This window comes from Neopsephotus bourkii, unplaced genomic scaffold, assembly GCF_033783945.1.
Source record: "Neopsephotus bourkii isolate Nb327-2 ecotype Australia unplaced genomic scaffold, CSIRO-AGI_Nbou_v1 NB_54, whole genome shotgun sequence".
Classification (NCBI taxonomy): Eukaryota; Metazoa; Chordata; class Aves; order Psittaciformes; family Psittacidae; genus Neopsephotus; species Neopsephotus bourkii.
Window position 1 is genome coordinate 273549 of NW_026900571.1, and position 17589 is coordinate 291137.

Below are 17589 nucleotides of genomic sequence, written 5' to 3' on the forward strand. Positions count from 1 at the left end.
TTGATTTGTAAGTGTCTTACTGACTCCTGAATCTTGTCCAACAGGTGGGCTGCACATGTGAGAAACAGTTACCTATCCATGAATTATGAGAATGCTTTCATATTCCAAGCACTTCTAAAAAAACTTGGAAGTTCATTAAGGGTAGGTGCTGGGCTACTCTGATTAAGTCAGGCTACTGCTTTGAACCAGGTGACTTTGAATCACTACCAGGCTATCAGGAAGCCAGCTGTTTTCTTACTTGAAGACCTGGATGAAACGCAGATGGTACTTCTAGATGATTGGGTGGTGAGGCAGTGGAATGGGTTGCCCAAGGAAGTTATGAATGCTCCATCCCTGGTGGTGCTGAAGGCCAGGCTGGACAGAGCCTTGGGTGATAAGGTTTAGTGTGAGGTGTCCCTGCCCATGGTACGGGGGTTGGAACTTGATGATCTTACGGTCCTTTCCAACCCTAACTATTCTATGATTCTATGTCTAATGGAGGTGCAATGGTTGTCTTATTTTTGGCTCACATTCCATTCTTATCTATAAGATAAGGTGTTAGGCTAGAATAACAAAACAGTTTTCTGTAATACCATTTGATTTCTAATAGTAAAAACCGAAATGTCTCAAAAGTGCCTTTTCTGGTGCTGCAATTGCAAACAACTGAACTAAGGGAAAATACTAGTACTTAAACTTTCCACTTCAAAGAACACATTAAAGAAGCATTAAGTACATTTTGGTAAAGAACTTGTGCTTCCAGTGTCAAGAAACTGCATTATCTTTGTTGTGACAATTATTAAAAAAAAAAAAAAGGTACATATAAAATGGCACATTATCAAAAAAAAAAATCAGAAAGCAACTTACTGTGACTTAGCTTTCTAGTTTCCATGAAGCAAAAAAAATCCCTTCTGAGCTATTACTCTAAAATTTGCACTGAATACTTTGGATTCTGAATACTTTCTAGAATCTATTTTTGTGTATGTGTGTGTTCAGCATTGCTTATGCATGCTGTATTTTATGAATAAGGAAAATACTGAGTTAAGGTAAACAGTTTTCCTTTTTGCCCTGTATGGCGTAACATTCATCTGAGCTGTAACAGGGATCATCATCTTTTAGCCTTTGCTGCCCTCACTACAGTGGCATGGCTTCAACTGCAGATGGCATGAATACCGCCTGTTCCTGCAATGTAGGATCTTACGGATAAAGCAGTGCCCTGGTAGGTGGGACGTGGTTTTATATCCTGGGGAGTCTGGAGGCTTTGTACTTCTCACTCTTGCTCACTTCTTGAATTCTGATTGTATAAAGCTTAGCTAATGGTGCTGTACCTAACCTGTATGTATGTGTAGTGCTGCTTTTGTTTGCCTACTTATTGTTTTAAAATTTGCTACCTTTGCTTTAAAAAGCAGAATCAATCCTCCCAGATAGAGTGATGCTCTGACAAGTGACACTGGTTAAAGTCAGAGCTAATTTTAACACCTTAATTCCTCTTTGTTTTTCTCCTCTAATATTTGTGCCCCTAGATATGTGCATTGTGATACCATACTGTAACCTCATGCTTCTTGCATGTGTTTCTTAGTCACCACCTTGACAGCTTCACACCATCATGAAGTAGTTTTTCCAGCTTTCCCTTTTCATCTGTAAGCTCATCGATACCTTTCAGATATTGGTGTTCAAAACAGCCTGACATATTTCTCTTTCCAGTCTCTTGGTGCTTTGGATTGTTTGGGATGTGGGCTGTTGTAACTGTAGAAGATAGTGAGGTCTCGCCCACTGGTATGTGCAGGTGATTTTGAAATGCGATAGAGTGAGCAAAAGACAGGATAATGAATAGCAGGGATGTGCCTGTGCAGTTATGTATAGTTTTGAATAATAACCTTGTATGAGTGTTGTTTAAGGTTGATATTTCAGTGCTGTCAGTAACAGCAGTTTTATCTTCCTCTATCGATTTTTGTGTGTATCAGTCAAAGTCACAGGAATGTTTCCCCACAGTGTAACTGTAAACTTGGGTTTAAGTTTCTGTATCATCTCTCTTACTGTCAGCCAGGCATCATCTTTGCTTCTCACCTGCATGCTGATTGTAATGTTTATAGCCTTTTAACAGATACAAAAAGCACAGTTCAGGCGCTTATCAACAAAGTGTAGCTTTTCAGTTCCTGGGAGCAACCACAGTGATGACGAAGTTGTGACATGCTTCAATTGTACTACTGCATAATCCCATTCATAGAGGAGGATGAGAATGAAGGCTAATGTAGGCCCATACATTTCTGATAAAGTCTGTTTCTGACTAATAGCTCTTTTTGGATATTTTTGTTTTAAACTGTTTGTAATTTTCTATTTCTTTCATTACATTTGTTGTGTTTCTAATTTGGAGTGCTTTACTTGTGCTTTTTTTAATTGCAGCATCTTCGAAGTTGATGCATTGGTGTATTGATACTAATGCCTTTTTAAAGGAAACAAAACCATGGTTTTTTTCTTCCTTACCATAGAAGCCAAGGGTTTGAAAACATAAACACTGAGGCATGTAGAATACAGTAGTCCCCTTTTTATGAACCAGGCTTTGACACAGGATATAACTAGTGTTGAAATTATTATGGTCATTTAAGGTTGTAGGCTGCAGCTGTGAGGAGTGATGGCAGCTGAAAATATTCAAGTGATGTCAACTCAGTATTGCAGGTCAGGGTACAGCCTCTGCTGTGGCATGGTTTGTAAAGATTCTGCTATTCTGGGGTAGGTACACAATTTTTTATAGTAGTTTTTTGAAAGCTTCAGATGTTAAATTTGTTATGGAGTCTTTGCAGAGATAAGCAAATAAACAGATTGAGTTTTGCCTGTTTAAAGAAAACCGCAGGTGGCCAGGTCAGTGAAGGGAACTTGGAAACAGGCGACTTGGAAATTACATGAGCCTTAGCAGATGCGTGTTTCTTATCTCCAAATTTACTACTCTTTACATATGTTGCAGTAGCTGGCTATGAGAGATAGGGAATCTGTCGTATTTCTCTGTCCGCGCTCTGAGGCTGCTGTGCTTGGCTGTGGGCTTCTGTGCTCCTACTGCTGGTTCTACAAGGGCTTTGGTTTTGTTTGGGTGTTTTTTTGGAGGAGGGGGAAATTGTGTTAGGTTTTTTGTGTGTGGTGCCAGCTGCCTTGAATGCTGTTAGTCATGAGAAGCTGCTGAGCAGCCAGTTGACTGTCCTCAACAGTGATGACGAGAGAGGATGTAAACCAGTCCCATAGACCCTCCTGAAGTCAGTGAAATTGAAAAGCGACTCCCTGCGATTTCCTGTCCTAGTCTCATGAAGTATAACTGTCTTTCAAGCATTGGTTGCTTTCTGCAGTTGGTTGGAGGCAATAGTGATTTTAAAACTTCAAGGAGAGTGGGGTTTTTTGCTTGATTTGATGAGGCACAGAAAAAGCCATTAGTGCTGGCAGACCAATGAGAGCCTCTAAGGACTAGCAGTTGTGAGAAAGAGACCGAGATCACAATGTGGGATCACAAAAGCAACTCTGAGACTTTACCCCGTGCCAGGGAGAAAGGAGGTATGTTAAATAATCAATGTGGGTTTATTTGCGTTTGAGGTGTTTCCAGTTTAGCTAAATGTCTTGTCTAGCTAAATGATGCTCACACGCAGCAAGTGTGGAGAGATAGACATTGCTTCCAGTACGAGGGGGTGGAGGTTCAGAAGATTACCATCTGTTTTCCCTGTCTGTAGCTTTGTGAGTGTTGATAACTGCAGCGTGGCTGACAAGTGACTGACCTAGTAAGAAGAATGTAGGGATTTTGGAGAGCAGATGGCTTAGAGAATCGCAGAGACAACTCAGCTCGTTTCATCTGTACTTCAGTGGTCTAAATTTGGCTAAGGATGGTAGAAAGGAAAGTTGCTGTCAATCTATGACTATTACAATCTTTCGTGAAACAACTTGGTAATTTCAGTCCAGCTGAGCAGCCAGGTGTCCGCATTGCAGTATGACCATGTGCTGGGCACATGTGCTTTCTTTGTCTTCTGTGGATAGACATTGCCAGCATGGAGTCTGACTTTACTTTTCTCCTCCCTTGCTTGTCCTTCCAGCTTCTACCATTCAGAGTAGTTAATAAGCTATGAGGTGGTTTTAAAGCATGGATATCTTGGTGCTGTAGATTTGCTGAAGACAAAATTCTGCTTATCCAAGAGCAGTTAATAATCTGACCCCCCTAAAGTTCTTAATGTGAAGGCATTGTTTGGATCTATGGAGCATGTGAAGCTACTTCAGCTGTAGAAACAGAGCTCCTCTGTCCTTGGTAATGATGAAAAGTGAGAACAGATGGGGTGCCATATGGACAGACTTTCATGGAGTGGGACCATAGCCTGAAAGATTATTTTGCTGCCACACAGAAGTTCCCATTCTTCTGTGCGTCAAGCCAGGAGAACAATTCTAAGCTTACCACTGCTTTCCAAACCCTGTGGTTATAGCTGGAAAACAGCTAAAGTGGCAGAATAAAATACATTCAGTTGTTCCTGACTTAAAGGCAATAAGGTTTCTGGTCCCCCTCTACAACTTTTTCATATGTAGTATGTCATGTTTTTCTGCTTTGGCTTGGCTCATAGTCTTAATATTTTTATAAGTTGATTGTAGTGCCTATCTGGTGTTCTCAACGTAGAAGGGACATGGATCTGTTGGAACAAGTCCAGAGGAGGGCCACAAAAATGATCAGGGGACTGGAGCACCTCCCATATGAAGATCAGCTGAGAAAGTTGGGGCTGTTCAGCCTGGAGAAGAGAAGGCTGCGTGGAGACCTCATAGCAGCCTTCCAGTATCTGAAGGGGGTCTGTAGGGATGCTGGGGATGGACTCTTTATTAGGGACTGTAGTGATAGGACAAGGGGTAATGGGTTAAAACTTAAACAGAGGAAGTTTAGATTGGATATAAGGAGGAAATTCTTTCCTGTTAGGGTGGTGAGGCAGTGGAATGGGTTGCCCAAGGAGGTTGTGAATGCTCCATCCCTGGCAGTGTTCAAGACCAGGTTGGACAAGGCCTTGGGTGATATGATTTAGAGCGAGGTGTCCCTGCCTGTGGCGGGGGGGTTGGAGCTTGGTGATCTTGGGGTCCTTTCCAACTCTAACTGTTCTGTGATTCTATGATTCTGTGTTGAGAGTTTGTGAATGGAAAGAGCATCGGTGTTTGAAATCGGGAGACTTGAAGAGGCCGTGCCAACTGGAATTAGGAGTTGCTCTTGGAACGTGGTCAAATTGACATTTTATACTATGTATCTTGATTTGGTTTATTTATTTCCTGCTGGTTTTACCTGAGCTACCCTCAGTCAGTATAGAAATGATTGATGGTGGCATGTTGCTGATATTTGTTTATTGTAATATTATGCTAGCTATGTATGCAACTTGCATACAGACCTTTTAAGCCCAGTCATGTTAATTTAGGTAGAAAAGTATAGCTTGCATGTAAGTATTTATGTATACATGTTTACTTGATTTTTAAAATAAACATTGAAGATCTTTTTTAACCACTTTCTTATGCAAGGAGAAATATTCTGCATGTTTAAGTACAAAGTCATTGAATATCTAACAGCTGTTAAACTAAGTCAGATTCATACTTTTTAAATGAATCTTTCTCAAATGTTATCAATGCTTTTAACTTCAGACATTCCAGAAAAATCAGTTTTATTTTTGTAACAAAGTATCTTTGAAAAACTTAATGTACTCTTGATGCTATGACTACCAGTGTCCTTCTCCTCAAAAAAAAAAAAAAAAAAAAAGTGGTTATTGTTTCGTTCTCAGTTACTTCAGAGTGGTTGCTTTTTCCTTCTAGTTGTGCATCTGACAGTTTTGGGGTCTTTTTTCCCCCCTAGGGGCAGTTGGTCATCATGGCGACAATCTTGCAGAGAAGATACTTTCTGCGCTTCCCAAACTTCCTGGCCACAAGACTGATGTGATGGTTAACATGGTGGAACTTACAGCACTGCGGACTGCAGATGAAACTTGCGGTATTATAGCACCTGGCTGCTTAGCACAACCAAAGTAAACATTCTTTTCTTCTTTCTTGTTTTAAGATGTTGAATATGTTTGTTATTTCTTTGTGGGGAGGAAAAAAAAAAGAGCAGAGAACAAGTCTTTTCTTTGGAAAAAAAGGAAAGGAAAAATCAAGCTTACAGCAAAACTCCATCTGGTCCTAATTTTGCTGGAATATAATAATCTATATGTGTACATTAAATGAGCAGGCCAGATAAGACTCCCAAAAGTGAGAGATTCTCAGGACCTTTTTAGATATGGGTTGTTTAAATTGCTTTAGCTTACTGTAATAGAAATCAGTACAAATTAAACACCAAGAATTCTTACTTGTACCATTTCTTTTTCTGCTGAAGTAGCAGATCATACAAGCAGGTAGGTCTTAAGTATGGCTTTCTTTTCCCATAAATTTTTTATAATTACAAAGTGAGCTGCATGCTGAATTCTTTCTCGAGTACCCATTAATTTAAGGTTATATTCCTGTTTTCAAACACAGTACCTGTGGAAAGATAATTAGGCACAAATTTAGGTATACCAGCAGCTTTATGAGGGCCTGACTTTTGCTTAAACCTAAAAGCAGTAACTTTGGATGATTGTACTTAGCTATATATAATTTGTAGCTAAGACTTTGCTTATAAAGTACATCAGGTTTGATGTTTCACTTTCTAAATTTAATTATCAGAACTGAAACTTTCCTGATGCTTCTGTTACCATGCAGAAACCAGGAAATGCACCAGGTGCTGGTTTTGCTCCACAAAAAAAATTTACTCAGCAGTGCACTAGAAATTTTGCTGTAATGTTCCCCCATATAGTAGGAAAGGATTTTTCAAGATGGGTTATCTAATGTGGTTTCTGTTCTTCTGTTTTGACTCCATTTGGTGCTTCACACCTGCACTCTGTGCCCTCTTCTTCCCTCCTCCTCCCCTTCCCCACCTTCTCCCTCCCTAGAGGTTTCACAGAAGACTTTCCAACATACGGTCTTTATTTTCTGGGAGCCTCCAGATCCTTTGTCATCTTCTATCTCCCACATGTGCTGTAACTGGGTCCAGTTTCTAGGTTTCATGTTGCATAACTGTCTTCTTCCTTACAAGTTGGAGAGGAAATGTTTCCTCATATAGGTGGACTGAGTTGTGAGTTGCTGCTGGGATGACTAACTTAAATAAAATTTGCTCTGGTTTTATTCTCATTGGCTGCTTTCCAGCTGATCTCTGAAGTAGAAGTGAGATGTCCCTAAGGTCTGTCTGCACAGCAAAATGGAAAGGTCATTGCCCATGGTAGACGTGCTGTGGTGTGGTAGCTGTTGCTTGTGCTAATTTTATGTAGCTACCAGAAGTAAGAAAACTTTTGTCAGTGTGGGCCAGAATAAAGATATTTCTTGCCCTGAGGTTGTTTACCTGTGCTACCACTCCATTATTCCTAACATTATTGACACCGAGGAGACTAAAGCTGATACTGATAATGCCTTCCTGTGCCACAATTATGACTTTGCCGATACATTCATGTTTTTAGGAACAGCCAGCAGAGATTTATTGTGTCATAAGGTGGCTAATAGTATATGAGGTTTGTTTGTTTGCCCATCTGCTCACTAGTGGGAAGGTGTTCTCTGTTAACAGTACAATTGAACTTAACATATTTTGCAAAGCCTCCCGTGGACACAGGTGGTTAAAATGCAACAAGATTTGGCTAAAAGGTGCAAGTGCAGCAAAATTGGATGACAGCAGCTGGTACCAAGGCAGTGGTGTCATTACCACAGCAGTCTTAACAGCTTCCCCAGAATACCTTACTTCTGCAAAGTTATGTTACAGATTCTGTTACACTGGAAGTCATAAAGAACAGATGAGGCAAATTTTCATTTAAATAGGCTTTATCTTGCCTAGGAGCAGAGGGACTAGATGACTCTCAGAATCTCTCCTGTGATCATTGTTCATGAGTGAAGCAGCATCGTGTGCCTGACAATAGCCTCTAAATTCCAAATAATGTAGCTCTGTGATGTTCAACCCTGTATCTTTTGCTTTTTCTGCAACTACATAATCATTAGAAATAATTTCTAATTTAAAATAGGCATTTCCTAACCAGTTTAGGTCAGTTGCTGAAGATTACTAGAAATCATAATGGTGTCTGAATGGATGGGTGAAGGTGGTAGTTTCCATTCTGTTCAACAGGACTCTGTTCTTAGTGTTGAATTATAAATGTCAAAATTAATCTCTTTGCTCATGTAACATGGTTGAAGTTCTTCTGAAGTACTGAAATGAATGTAAAATTCCCACCAGTAATTTTCCATGTAAGAAGCTCCATAGGATGCTCTCAGTTCTTCATCAGTATGGTTATTGCCATTGGTAGCTGGCTCAGAAGGGTTTCTTGTAATTGAAAACTTAGTCTTGATTTATATTTCAAAATAATGCATGATTTGTAAATGATGCACAACAAGGAGTGTTCCTCTGCTTGTAAATTTCTTGTTTACTCTGGTGAGTGAAAGTGCCAGCACCTTTCCCAGAGACAGGACCAGCAACTTCAGTTACACCCAAATAGAATGTGTGGGAGCTCTTTTATGTGAAATTTCATGATCAGACTGTGGCATTTCACAGGATCACATACTGTGAATATTTTTCAAATGCTTTCATTATTTTCTCTCAAGTAATATTTGACCATGTTCTGGTGTGGGGAGAGAGAGAGAGCTTGCTCCTTCCACACAGCTTGCTATATTTAACTTCTCTTATGGAATGCCTCTCCAGCAGTAACATCTGGGCTTAGTTACAGAGTTAGCAAACAGAATTAATGAAGAATTTATAGCTGGTGTGGTGAAATAAAGCAGGGTTCTTGTTTTCAAATCTAAGGAAATAATGGGCTGCTTTAGAGATTAGATGAAAATGTAAATGCCATGTGCTGCTTAAGTTACTGTACTCTGAAGGTGCTCTCTTCATAGGGAAGGGAATTTCTTTAAAAAAACCATTCTAGAGTTCTTTACTGGTGTTAGTAGCTTCACAATTACTGTGGAGCAGTTGCACTACTGTAGTCACTGACATGTTACTGCTCCAATGTGAATGCTAGTTGAGTGTTAAGCTCTGAGAATTGTGTGAAAATACTTTTCATTTTTATATACAGCTGGAGATTATATATATGAGAAACTGTTTATAGACTTAGAACTAAATGCATCCACTCTTGATCAGAATTGTTGGTTTCTGATTAAGTAAAGCAGTAGCCACCCAGTCCTTTCAAACAAATGATGCATAACAGAAGTGGAAATTGTAGTGGAAAGCTTATGGCAGAGGTAATTTTAAGAAAACCTATACTGATTGCAGCTCTCTTGCAGGTCTTTGTATTTTGATAACCCTTAGAGTGTTTTTTGGATTACTTGCTCCAAGTTACAGCTTCTGATTTTAAGCGTGCATACAGTAGCTTCTAGGAGCTGTCTGCTTGGATGATCATCAAGCTCTCCATGCTTGTGAGCAATCCATCCTGTCCATTTGATAACATTTTGGCCACTTTGTTTCTCAAAGCGCCTATCTTGTGTTTTTAAGATTGGTATTTTATCATGTGGAAGTATCCTGCTGTCAGTAATGGGTTTATCTTGATGGAGGTTTATCTTCTGCTGTTTTGTAAGTCTTGCAAGCTGGGAGGTGTGTGGAGGTCCCATGGCTCTCTGGAGCCCCAAATGCAGGTTCAGATGCCCACATCCTGGCCACAGATCTGTGGGATGTGGGAACAAGAAGTACTGTTATGTGGTGCTGAGCTGTGGTCAACTGGAAAAAATACGTATGTTTCCTCTTTTTTTTTTAATCTGTTCTTTTATTACTCAGGAACACTTTTGATGTGCTCTCATATTTTGCTGAATAAACTAAATATGTAGTTTGTTTATGTGCACTTCAGAAACTCACTGAATAGAGATTTCTTGCCCATTTTTCCACTCTTGCTTCCTTTTTCCAATCTTTGGAATCTGCAAGCTTCTTGGAATTCAGTGCAGTGTTAGAATCTCAGAAAAAGACCAGATTTTTATTTAATATATGTATGTACTTAATGCAATATTCAAAGAACCATTGGGTGTTTGCAGCAAGTATTTTTCCATAAGGATAAAAATTCTAACATAACACACTTCATGTTTGGGCTGCTATGCCTAAAGCCATTCATTGAGCAATATAGCAGAGGTGTCTGGGCACCTGTGACAAGCAGATGGAGCCACTAAATCATCTGCATTTGCATTGGTGGGATAAATAACAAGTTCAGAATGAGGTGATCATGTTGACGGGTGTGATGCAGAAAGCATAGACACGCAGACCAGATGTTTAAATTTGTCACTCTCAAAATCTTTCCTTAGGTCCTTGTATGAGAGGTAGAAAAGGAGGTGTGCTGAGGGGAGTTGGTTAGAAGTCAGAGCATTCCTGGAGATATAATAGTAAAATTTCAATGTCTCATGTTAATGGCAGTTGAAAATACATACTTCTCCCAGTCCTTGTTAGTTCTCAAGTTGTTTTTCCTATTTTGGGCTGATTAGTAGTTTTGTTTACAAAGCTTGTAAACAGTTTGGATGGAGAAGAAAGCCGCATTCTGGCCGAACCTTTGTTCTTGGGCATGCCATAATGGTGGTGCACTCTCCTGGTGTTGATGGGGCTTGGACAACCCTGAGTGTAGAGAAGAGCCGTGAGGTAAGGGGACTTGTGTTCCAGTTCTGGCTCTGCTGTCGGCTTGCAGCGTGATCTTGGACAGGTCACCTACTTTCTGATCCTGCTTCCTCTCTGAGCCCTCGCCCAAGGAACTTGGTTTTTGTTTTTTAACCAGGGAGTTTCCCAGGTTACAAGTTTGCAGATGACATGGGAGAAGATCAAAAGGAGGATCTCCATTTGTCCTTTCTTTAGTGCTGTGACCTTTCAGCGCTTACGTGCAGTGCTTTGTTGCACTGGGGAGAGAAAACTGTTTTGAGGTGTATCCTCCCAGCCCCCTTTCTTGTGGGCTGGTGGGACAGCAGTTCCAATGATCCCTGTAAAAACACATCACTGCAGTGTTCTTTGAACAGTCACATATGTGATACAAATTTAAAATTAAATATTATTTGTGCTTGTATGGCAAACTAAACTGAACTAAAACTGGAGAGCAGATTAAGGTTTCCTTTCAGCTCGGTAATAGACCTTTTGGAATAACTGATTCTACTCTCTTGATAATTTTTTAAATGGGGACCAAGCATCTGAAGGATATCTGTGATGTGTTTTCTTAACAGTGAATTAATTACAAACCCAGCTTGGGGGGGATGGTTCTTGGAACTTTGTGGTATTTTCAGTTTTCTTTTTTAAATATTTCCTTTAAGTCTGCTGTAGATATTAATAAAAAAAAAAATCAAAAAGACTCAGCCTACAGCTCTTTTGCATGTATGTGTTTATAAAAGCTCATAATAAGAAAGTAATTTGGAACAGTGTTTGGGACTTAAATGAGCTAGGAATTTATTTCATAAATTAGAGTAATTTTTTCTTTCTAGAATGTTAATATTAAGAGGAAACACTAATACTACATTAAGAAAATCCAGATGACACGACTAGATTGCTTCACATCCACTGAGAGTCTCGCAGAGGAGGAAGGGCAAACCAAAACAGTGAATAGTAAGGCTCTTTCAGACGGGGGAGAGGAATGGCTGTGCACTGTAAACTGCTTTAGGATCTGTTCCGGTATGCTGGTAGTGGTTCAGCAGCAGCACGATACTGCCTATGCTGGCTCCCAGCCTGTCCCTGCTTCTGGGGTGCTCCTCCGGCTTTTCCGCTGCTGGAGGCTTCCCCCTGCCGGGAGCTGCGTGCTCCTGCTCTGCCAGGACCCAGCCTCCTGCCTCTGCGGCAAGACCTGATGGGCTCTGCTCTGAAGGATTGATTGCTTTAAACCTAAACTTACACCCTTTCCCCTATCCCCCGGACACCCCCCCCCCAACCAAAAGCAACCAAAGAAAAGCCACCATTCCTTTACACCCTTTTCCTGCCTGCCTTTCTGAACAAGGTGAGCAGCCTTTTACAGAGAAAGGGAGATCTTAACAGCAGTATTTATGAAAAGCAGACATCACATTGCATTAAAAAAGACTGAAATTTTCCTTCAATGACAGGAGAAATTACAGCTTCTTGGACTCATGCTGTGCCATGAGTTCAAGGTCCACTTTCAGAAAGGTGTGGGTTTTATATGGTTTTTCTGTTGCGGTTTTTCTGTTGCCTTTTTTCTGTTTGATTTTTCCTCTTCAGGAATCCACCCAGGAGGTGCTTCTCTAAGCAGTGAATGGGGCAGTGGGAATGCCCCAGACACAGCATCCCAGCACTGCCACCACATTACTGAAGTGGCAGTCTTCCTGCTCATCACTTGATTTTACTTTATGGGCTCAGAGCACAGTGCTGAATCGAGGCTTATTCAGAATTGCCTTATTGTTTGAAAGTTCTCAAGGCATCTTCTGGTTGGGAATAACAGCCACGGCTGTATCAGCTTCTGGGGTTTGTCACTCAAGACAAGCTTTGCAGGAGAGGCTTTCTGCTCAGTTTCAAACCAGCCTGAATCAAATGAACGTAATTGACTGTTGCCACAGGATAAGATGAACAAGCTGATAAGATTTATTATATCTTACAATAAATGTGTATATTTGCCCAGATCCTTTCAACATGGGACCTCCCTGAAATGGAAAAAAGGAAGGGGTGAGAGGGGTGTGCAGAGGGTGGAAAATTCTGGGAAGAGGTCAGAGCTTTGGGCTCGCCTGCACTGTGTAACACACGGCACTGTGGAAGACCTTGCTGCTGCTCTGTGACATCCTGGTTTGCAGCAGTAGTGGGTTTGCTGAAGTAACTGGTAGATGAATCGCATTAGGGTTCTTCATCTGACCAGGTTCCTGCCTAATAGGTGCCATGTTAGGTTTGCTTTTTTTTCCTCAATTGCTATGGCAGGCCTCAGAAGCCTTAGAAGTTGTCTTCTAGATAAGAGGAAGCTTGATGCTTATTTTCCTTCAGATAAAGAATGAATTGGGCTGACAAGCACTTGGCATTAGTTGGCCATTCTTCCTTGTCTGTTCCTCTCAGCCCACGAAAAGAACTTCTGGGGATGTGGGAAGCTGGACTGCTCAAGAATTCATTCTTTGTGCTTTGAGGATGTGTAACTGCGCTGTTTGGGCTACTCAGGCTTAGTAATGAAAGTTTTCAGCCAGAATTCATTTTTCTTCCTGGGCCCTCTGGCACTCACATAGTCATCCTCAGTGCAAGGATCAGGAGGTTCAAGATGCCATCACCTGTAGAATCTGCTGGTTGAAAATACCAAAATCCAGAGCCCTCCATGCTTAATTTTTTGAAGACGCTTTTTTTGTTCTTTTGTATTTATATTCTTCTCAATATAATCTCTGAGTACTGTCACCAAGTCCCAGGTTTCTGACTTTTTCCTTTGCCCATGGAAAGACACAATAAATTTGAGTATTACCCTAATGTTGTCCAGCCATCTGAGTCTCTGAATACTTGTACCTTCAGCTGGTTGGCACAGCATGGTAATTTAGTGTCTGTAGGAACATTCAGGGAGTACAGTCCCTCAGCTAGTTTATCTTCTGACTGCTCCCTTGTTAGAATTGCTCTCAGTTCTGCAGGTACATTCCTTGCAAGATGTAAAGGACAAACCTTTCTGATTAACTATTGGAAAGAGTAGCTACTGTTTGCAGTCAGGACATAAAAGGAAGAGCTTTGGGGCCCCGTATTTTTGGTTGTCTGAAGCATTTCTTCTAAAAGTGACCTAAAAATGCTTTTCTCGTTTCCTTAATGTTTTTGTTTGTGAATTTTGCAAGTTTCTTTTTTCCCTGTTTGAGTTTGTAAACTGCATTTCTCTTGATGTGGCCGCAGTGAGCTGGTTTCCTGCAGATGCGTTCAGAGTTTAATAGCAGCATAAATTGTGTGTCCGTTTAAGCAGACTTTATGAATCTCTAAAGAGAGCTCAGATCTTTCTTGTGTTATGGTACAGTCTCCCAGTAACTGTTGCTTTGGCTGGTCTTGTGAGATTTTTTCCAAGAGTAGCTCTCACTCTGCTTTGTCGACTGCTTTAGAGCTTGCCTCCTGAATGATCTCAACAACCAGCTTTTAAAATGCAGTGATATGCGTTGGCCTTACTACATACTGTGGAATTACTTGTTTGCTGTTCAACCGTAGTGTCAGAACAGGGTGACTAAGTGACCTGGAGGGGTTTTCTAGTTTATCATTTTCATACTACACAGTAAGCCTTCTGTATCTTAGAATGCAGAAAAATGTGCTATTAATAGGCTGATGAGAAGAACAAATGACAGCTGCTCTTTTGGATGGCAGATCAATGTTTGGGAAGGAAACAGTATTATCTCTTGGCAGCAGGTTTGGTTGCAAGTTTTCATTATATGATTTGGATTCTTTCATGATTCCAAATTTAATATGAAATGGGAATCAAAGCTTACACAGGCTAAAATTTATGTGAAGTCAGCTCATTACCTGGCAGAGCTTAAAGATGCTTTTACCGTGGAAAGTAGACAGAATCTGTATATGGAGAAATACATTTTTATTTTTGTACAGCTAAATACTTGCAGAACAGTTGACTCTACTTTTTTTATAATTGATCCAGAAATCTACCTGCCTCTTCTGTTATTTAGCATGGGTAAATAATAGTTAGTGTTCTCTGTGTTATTTAGATGGCAGATCTTTGGATTCTAATTCATAATGCCTCACTTCCCTGCTCACCTCTCTTTGCGCATCTTGTTTTCCTCAATTGTAGCAATGAGATGCAGAAATCGGTCTTGCTGCTTTACAGCTGATCACAGTTTCAAAAGTGGTTGTGAAAATCGACCAGACCAAGTCAGTTTTTGTACCCTGATGAACTGCAGCCCAGAAGTGGTGCGCCTGCAGGTTCTGGAGGACTGTGCTACACCACGTACCACTTCATCTCCATAGATCGTGAATGTATTTTCTAAAATGGTGTTCAACTGGAAAAGATTCCCATTCGCTGTGGGAGAGAAGAGTTTTATGACCTTACCTAAAGCTCTCCACGACTATACTACTTATTTAAATAAGCAGCCAGGAAAAGAAATCCATACTGATAAAGAATTCCAATACTGGAAACAGCCGCAGAGCACATGCTGAACGTGTAAGATGCACATGGATGCTTGAGCTCCAGTTACCCCTTAGGAGAAGGAAATTAACCTTGATAGACAAAGTTGCAGTTCTTACTAGTGACACGGAAATATGCTGTGGCTTCAAACACACTTTGCACAAGTCAGAAAATACCACCAATGATACACTTTGTTCGGTGGTAATGGGGGAATATGGAGGAAGGGAATTAGGCAGCACCAAATACACATCTTATTAAAGCCCTTTTTAGGAAGAGGATGCAGCATTAATATTGAATAAATATAAAAAGTCACCAAAAATCTAGAGATTTTGGATTAGGACAAAATTCTGCTCCCCTTACTCATTCTGTGGTAGGCAGAAGTGTATCAGGGAGGTGCTATGAGAAGATATCCAGAACATAGGGTATATATGCAGTGTAGACAGAAGTCCTTATCTCATTCTCTATGGCAGATCAACCAGAGCATGGAAATTATTATAAAAATGAAAGCCTGAGATCGGAGCTTTATTCTTTCTGAATAGCTGTTGGTTTGGTTTTGAAAGCTAGAATTTGCCATATTAGGTTTGCATGAGATCTGAAGAAGCTAGGGGCTCTAGGTTTGCATCAAAGCTATGTCAAATATGCTACTTTGAAGTAAGAAAGGGGAATAAGGAAGATATGCAGGGCTAAGCCCTCAAGTTGATCAATGTTTGCTTAGATCATGCTAACCAGGATGATGAACATACTAGCTGGGAATAGGGCCCTGCATGTTCAAACAACATGTCTTTAAGATATAAGGTCTGCTTCAGATTATTTTTTTACTATTCATTTTGGGTCTCCAGCTGTCTGTTTGAACACTTGTTCTCAACTCATAAAGAGAGTATCTTTGACTGTTTTAACTCGACTATGCCATAAGAGTTAATAAGCAATGATTTTTGTGGTAATCAAGTCACTTATGGAAAGTATTGTATTTCCTTCTGTGATGAAGGCATACTCCTCTACATAAGGCCTCAAAATGGCCTAGTCAGGAGGTTGCATCAGTAACTTAAGGCTTTAGGCCAGCAAATGAGGGTGGGAGGTCAAAGGAGACTACCAAATAGTGGCCTTGTAAATCAAAAACATTGAGGAGAGGGAATTCCTGGCATTCCATGGTATCTGGGTTTATTTTCTTACATTTCTCTAATAAGAAAAGCACACTTCAGATGTGTTCTTGGTAGATGTTTTCACTTGTCTCATCTATCTCCACTGCCAAATGTAACCCAAAATATATTGGTTTTACATGCCTTGAGGACATCTATTGGATAACTAACCAGTGCATCTGCAAAAGTGGACTTGGCAGTCAAATGCAATCCCTGAATGTAGATTCAATTGTCAGCACCTCATTACTAACTTCTTTCACTGAAATAATTTTTATTAAAGTAACCTTATGCAATAGCTTTAAAGCACAGAACAGAATGCTCTAAAGTAACCTATTATGTTACATGTAGTATTCCCAAGCAATATGTATGTTGTAAGGATCAGACTTTATTTTTAGCATAATTCATTTGCTTTGTCCAAGAACTAAATTAAAGTCCCTGACAAGTAATTCTTTAATATACATATTTTAAAAGAGCAGTTTGGCAAGGATTTTGATATACCTTGTAGTGTACAAAATCCTATCCAGAAGCTTTCAATTAACTTGATTCATCCAGTAACTCAGTCTGTGTAAGCTGTCCTGCAGCTTGTAGGAATGAAACATTTTACAGAAGCATTTCATTGGGCTAAAAGGCAGCCAGTTGAAACTCAGACAGGGCTAAATGATGGTTATGAATATTACAAAGTTTAAGAAATCATTTGCATGCACTTTTTTCCTTTGCTCCTGCAGAGTTTGACTACTGTTAGAAGAGCAAAAGTGAATTTTGGGGTAATGCTGAAATGATTAAGGTCTGCATTATTACAGTGACCAAAAGGGCTGTGACATATCTGGGAAGCCTATCAGCATCAAGCCTTCCCTTTGCCTTGTGAAGTACTTTATATCCACATCTGCTAATTGGAGAACAGAGCAGGTCAGGTCGCAATAAGCAGTTATGCTTCCAGCGGAAAGAGGTTCACTTTTCCATGATTTTCAGTGATTTTTCTTTTGTTTGTCTTGAAGGAAGGAAACCATCTTCAGTGTTCATCTGGATGGTCAGCTGGTTTGATTCCAGCAGTCCTTCAATTGCTATGGTGTATTTGGTTTGTTATTTGGATCGTCCTGCCTTTAATTGTTGCTCTGGGATTTAAAGATCAGGTGTTGCTTCTGCTTTTGAATGGTGGTGGACAGCTGGAGTAACTGGGTTTTTATTTGTTGTTTTATTTGTTTGTTTGGTTGGTTGGTTAGTTTGTTGGTTTTTTTTTCTGTTTTGTTTTTTTTAAAGAAAAACAGCAACAAACCCTGTGCTTGACAATGACTTCACATGCTATTGCAGGCTTTGCATCTCATCTTTCTGCAGCAGCCCCTCTGAGAAATGTTTGAAGGCTTCAAAGAATGTATTACTGCGGTGGCAGGGGAGAGGGCAGGAGCAGGATAAGAAAAGGAAGGAGCACTCCT

The 17589-nt window shown here is 40.3% G+C and overlaps 1 protein-coding gene across 1 annotated transcript in view; it reads left to right on the forward strand.

Moving 5' to 3' along the window:
- The window catches only part of SCFD2 (sec1 family domain containing 2), a 191775-nt gene that overhangs the window by 3138 nt on the left and 171048 nt on the right, over positions 1-17589 (forward strand). Inside the window, exon 2 of the mRNA XM_061352578.1 lies at positions 5816-5984. Within this exon, the coding sequence (XP_061208562.1) occupies positions 5816-5984 (169 nt within the window). The remainder of the gene's footprint in view (positions 1-5815; positions 5985-17589) is intronic.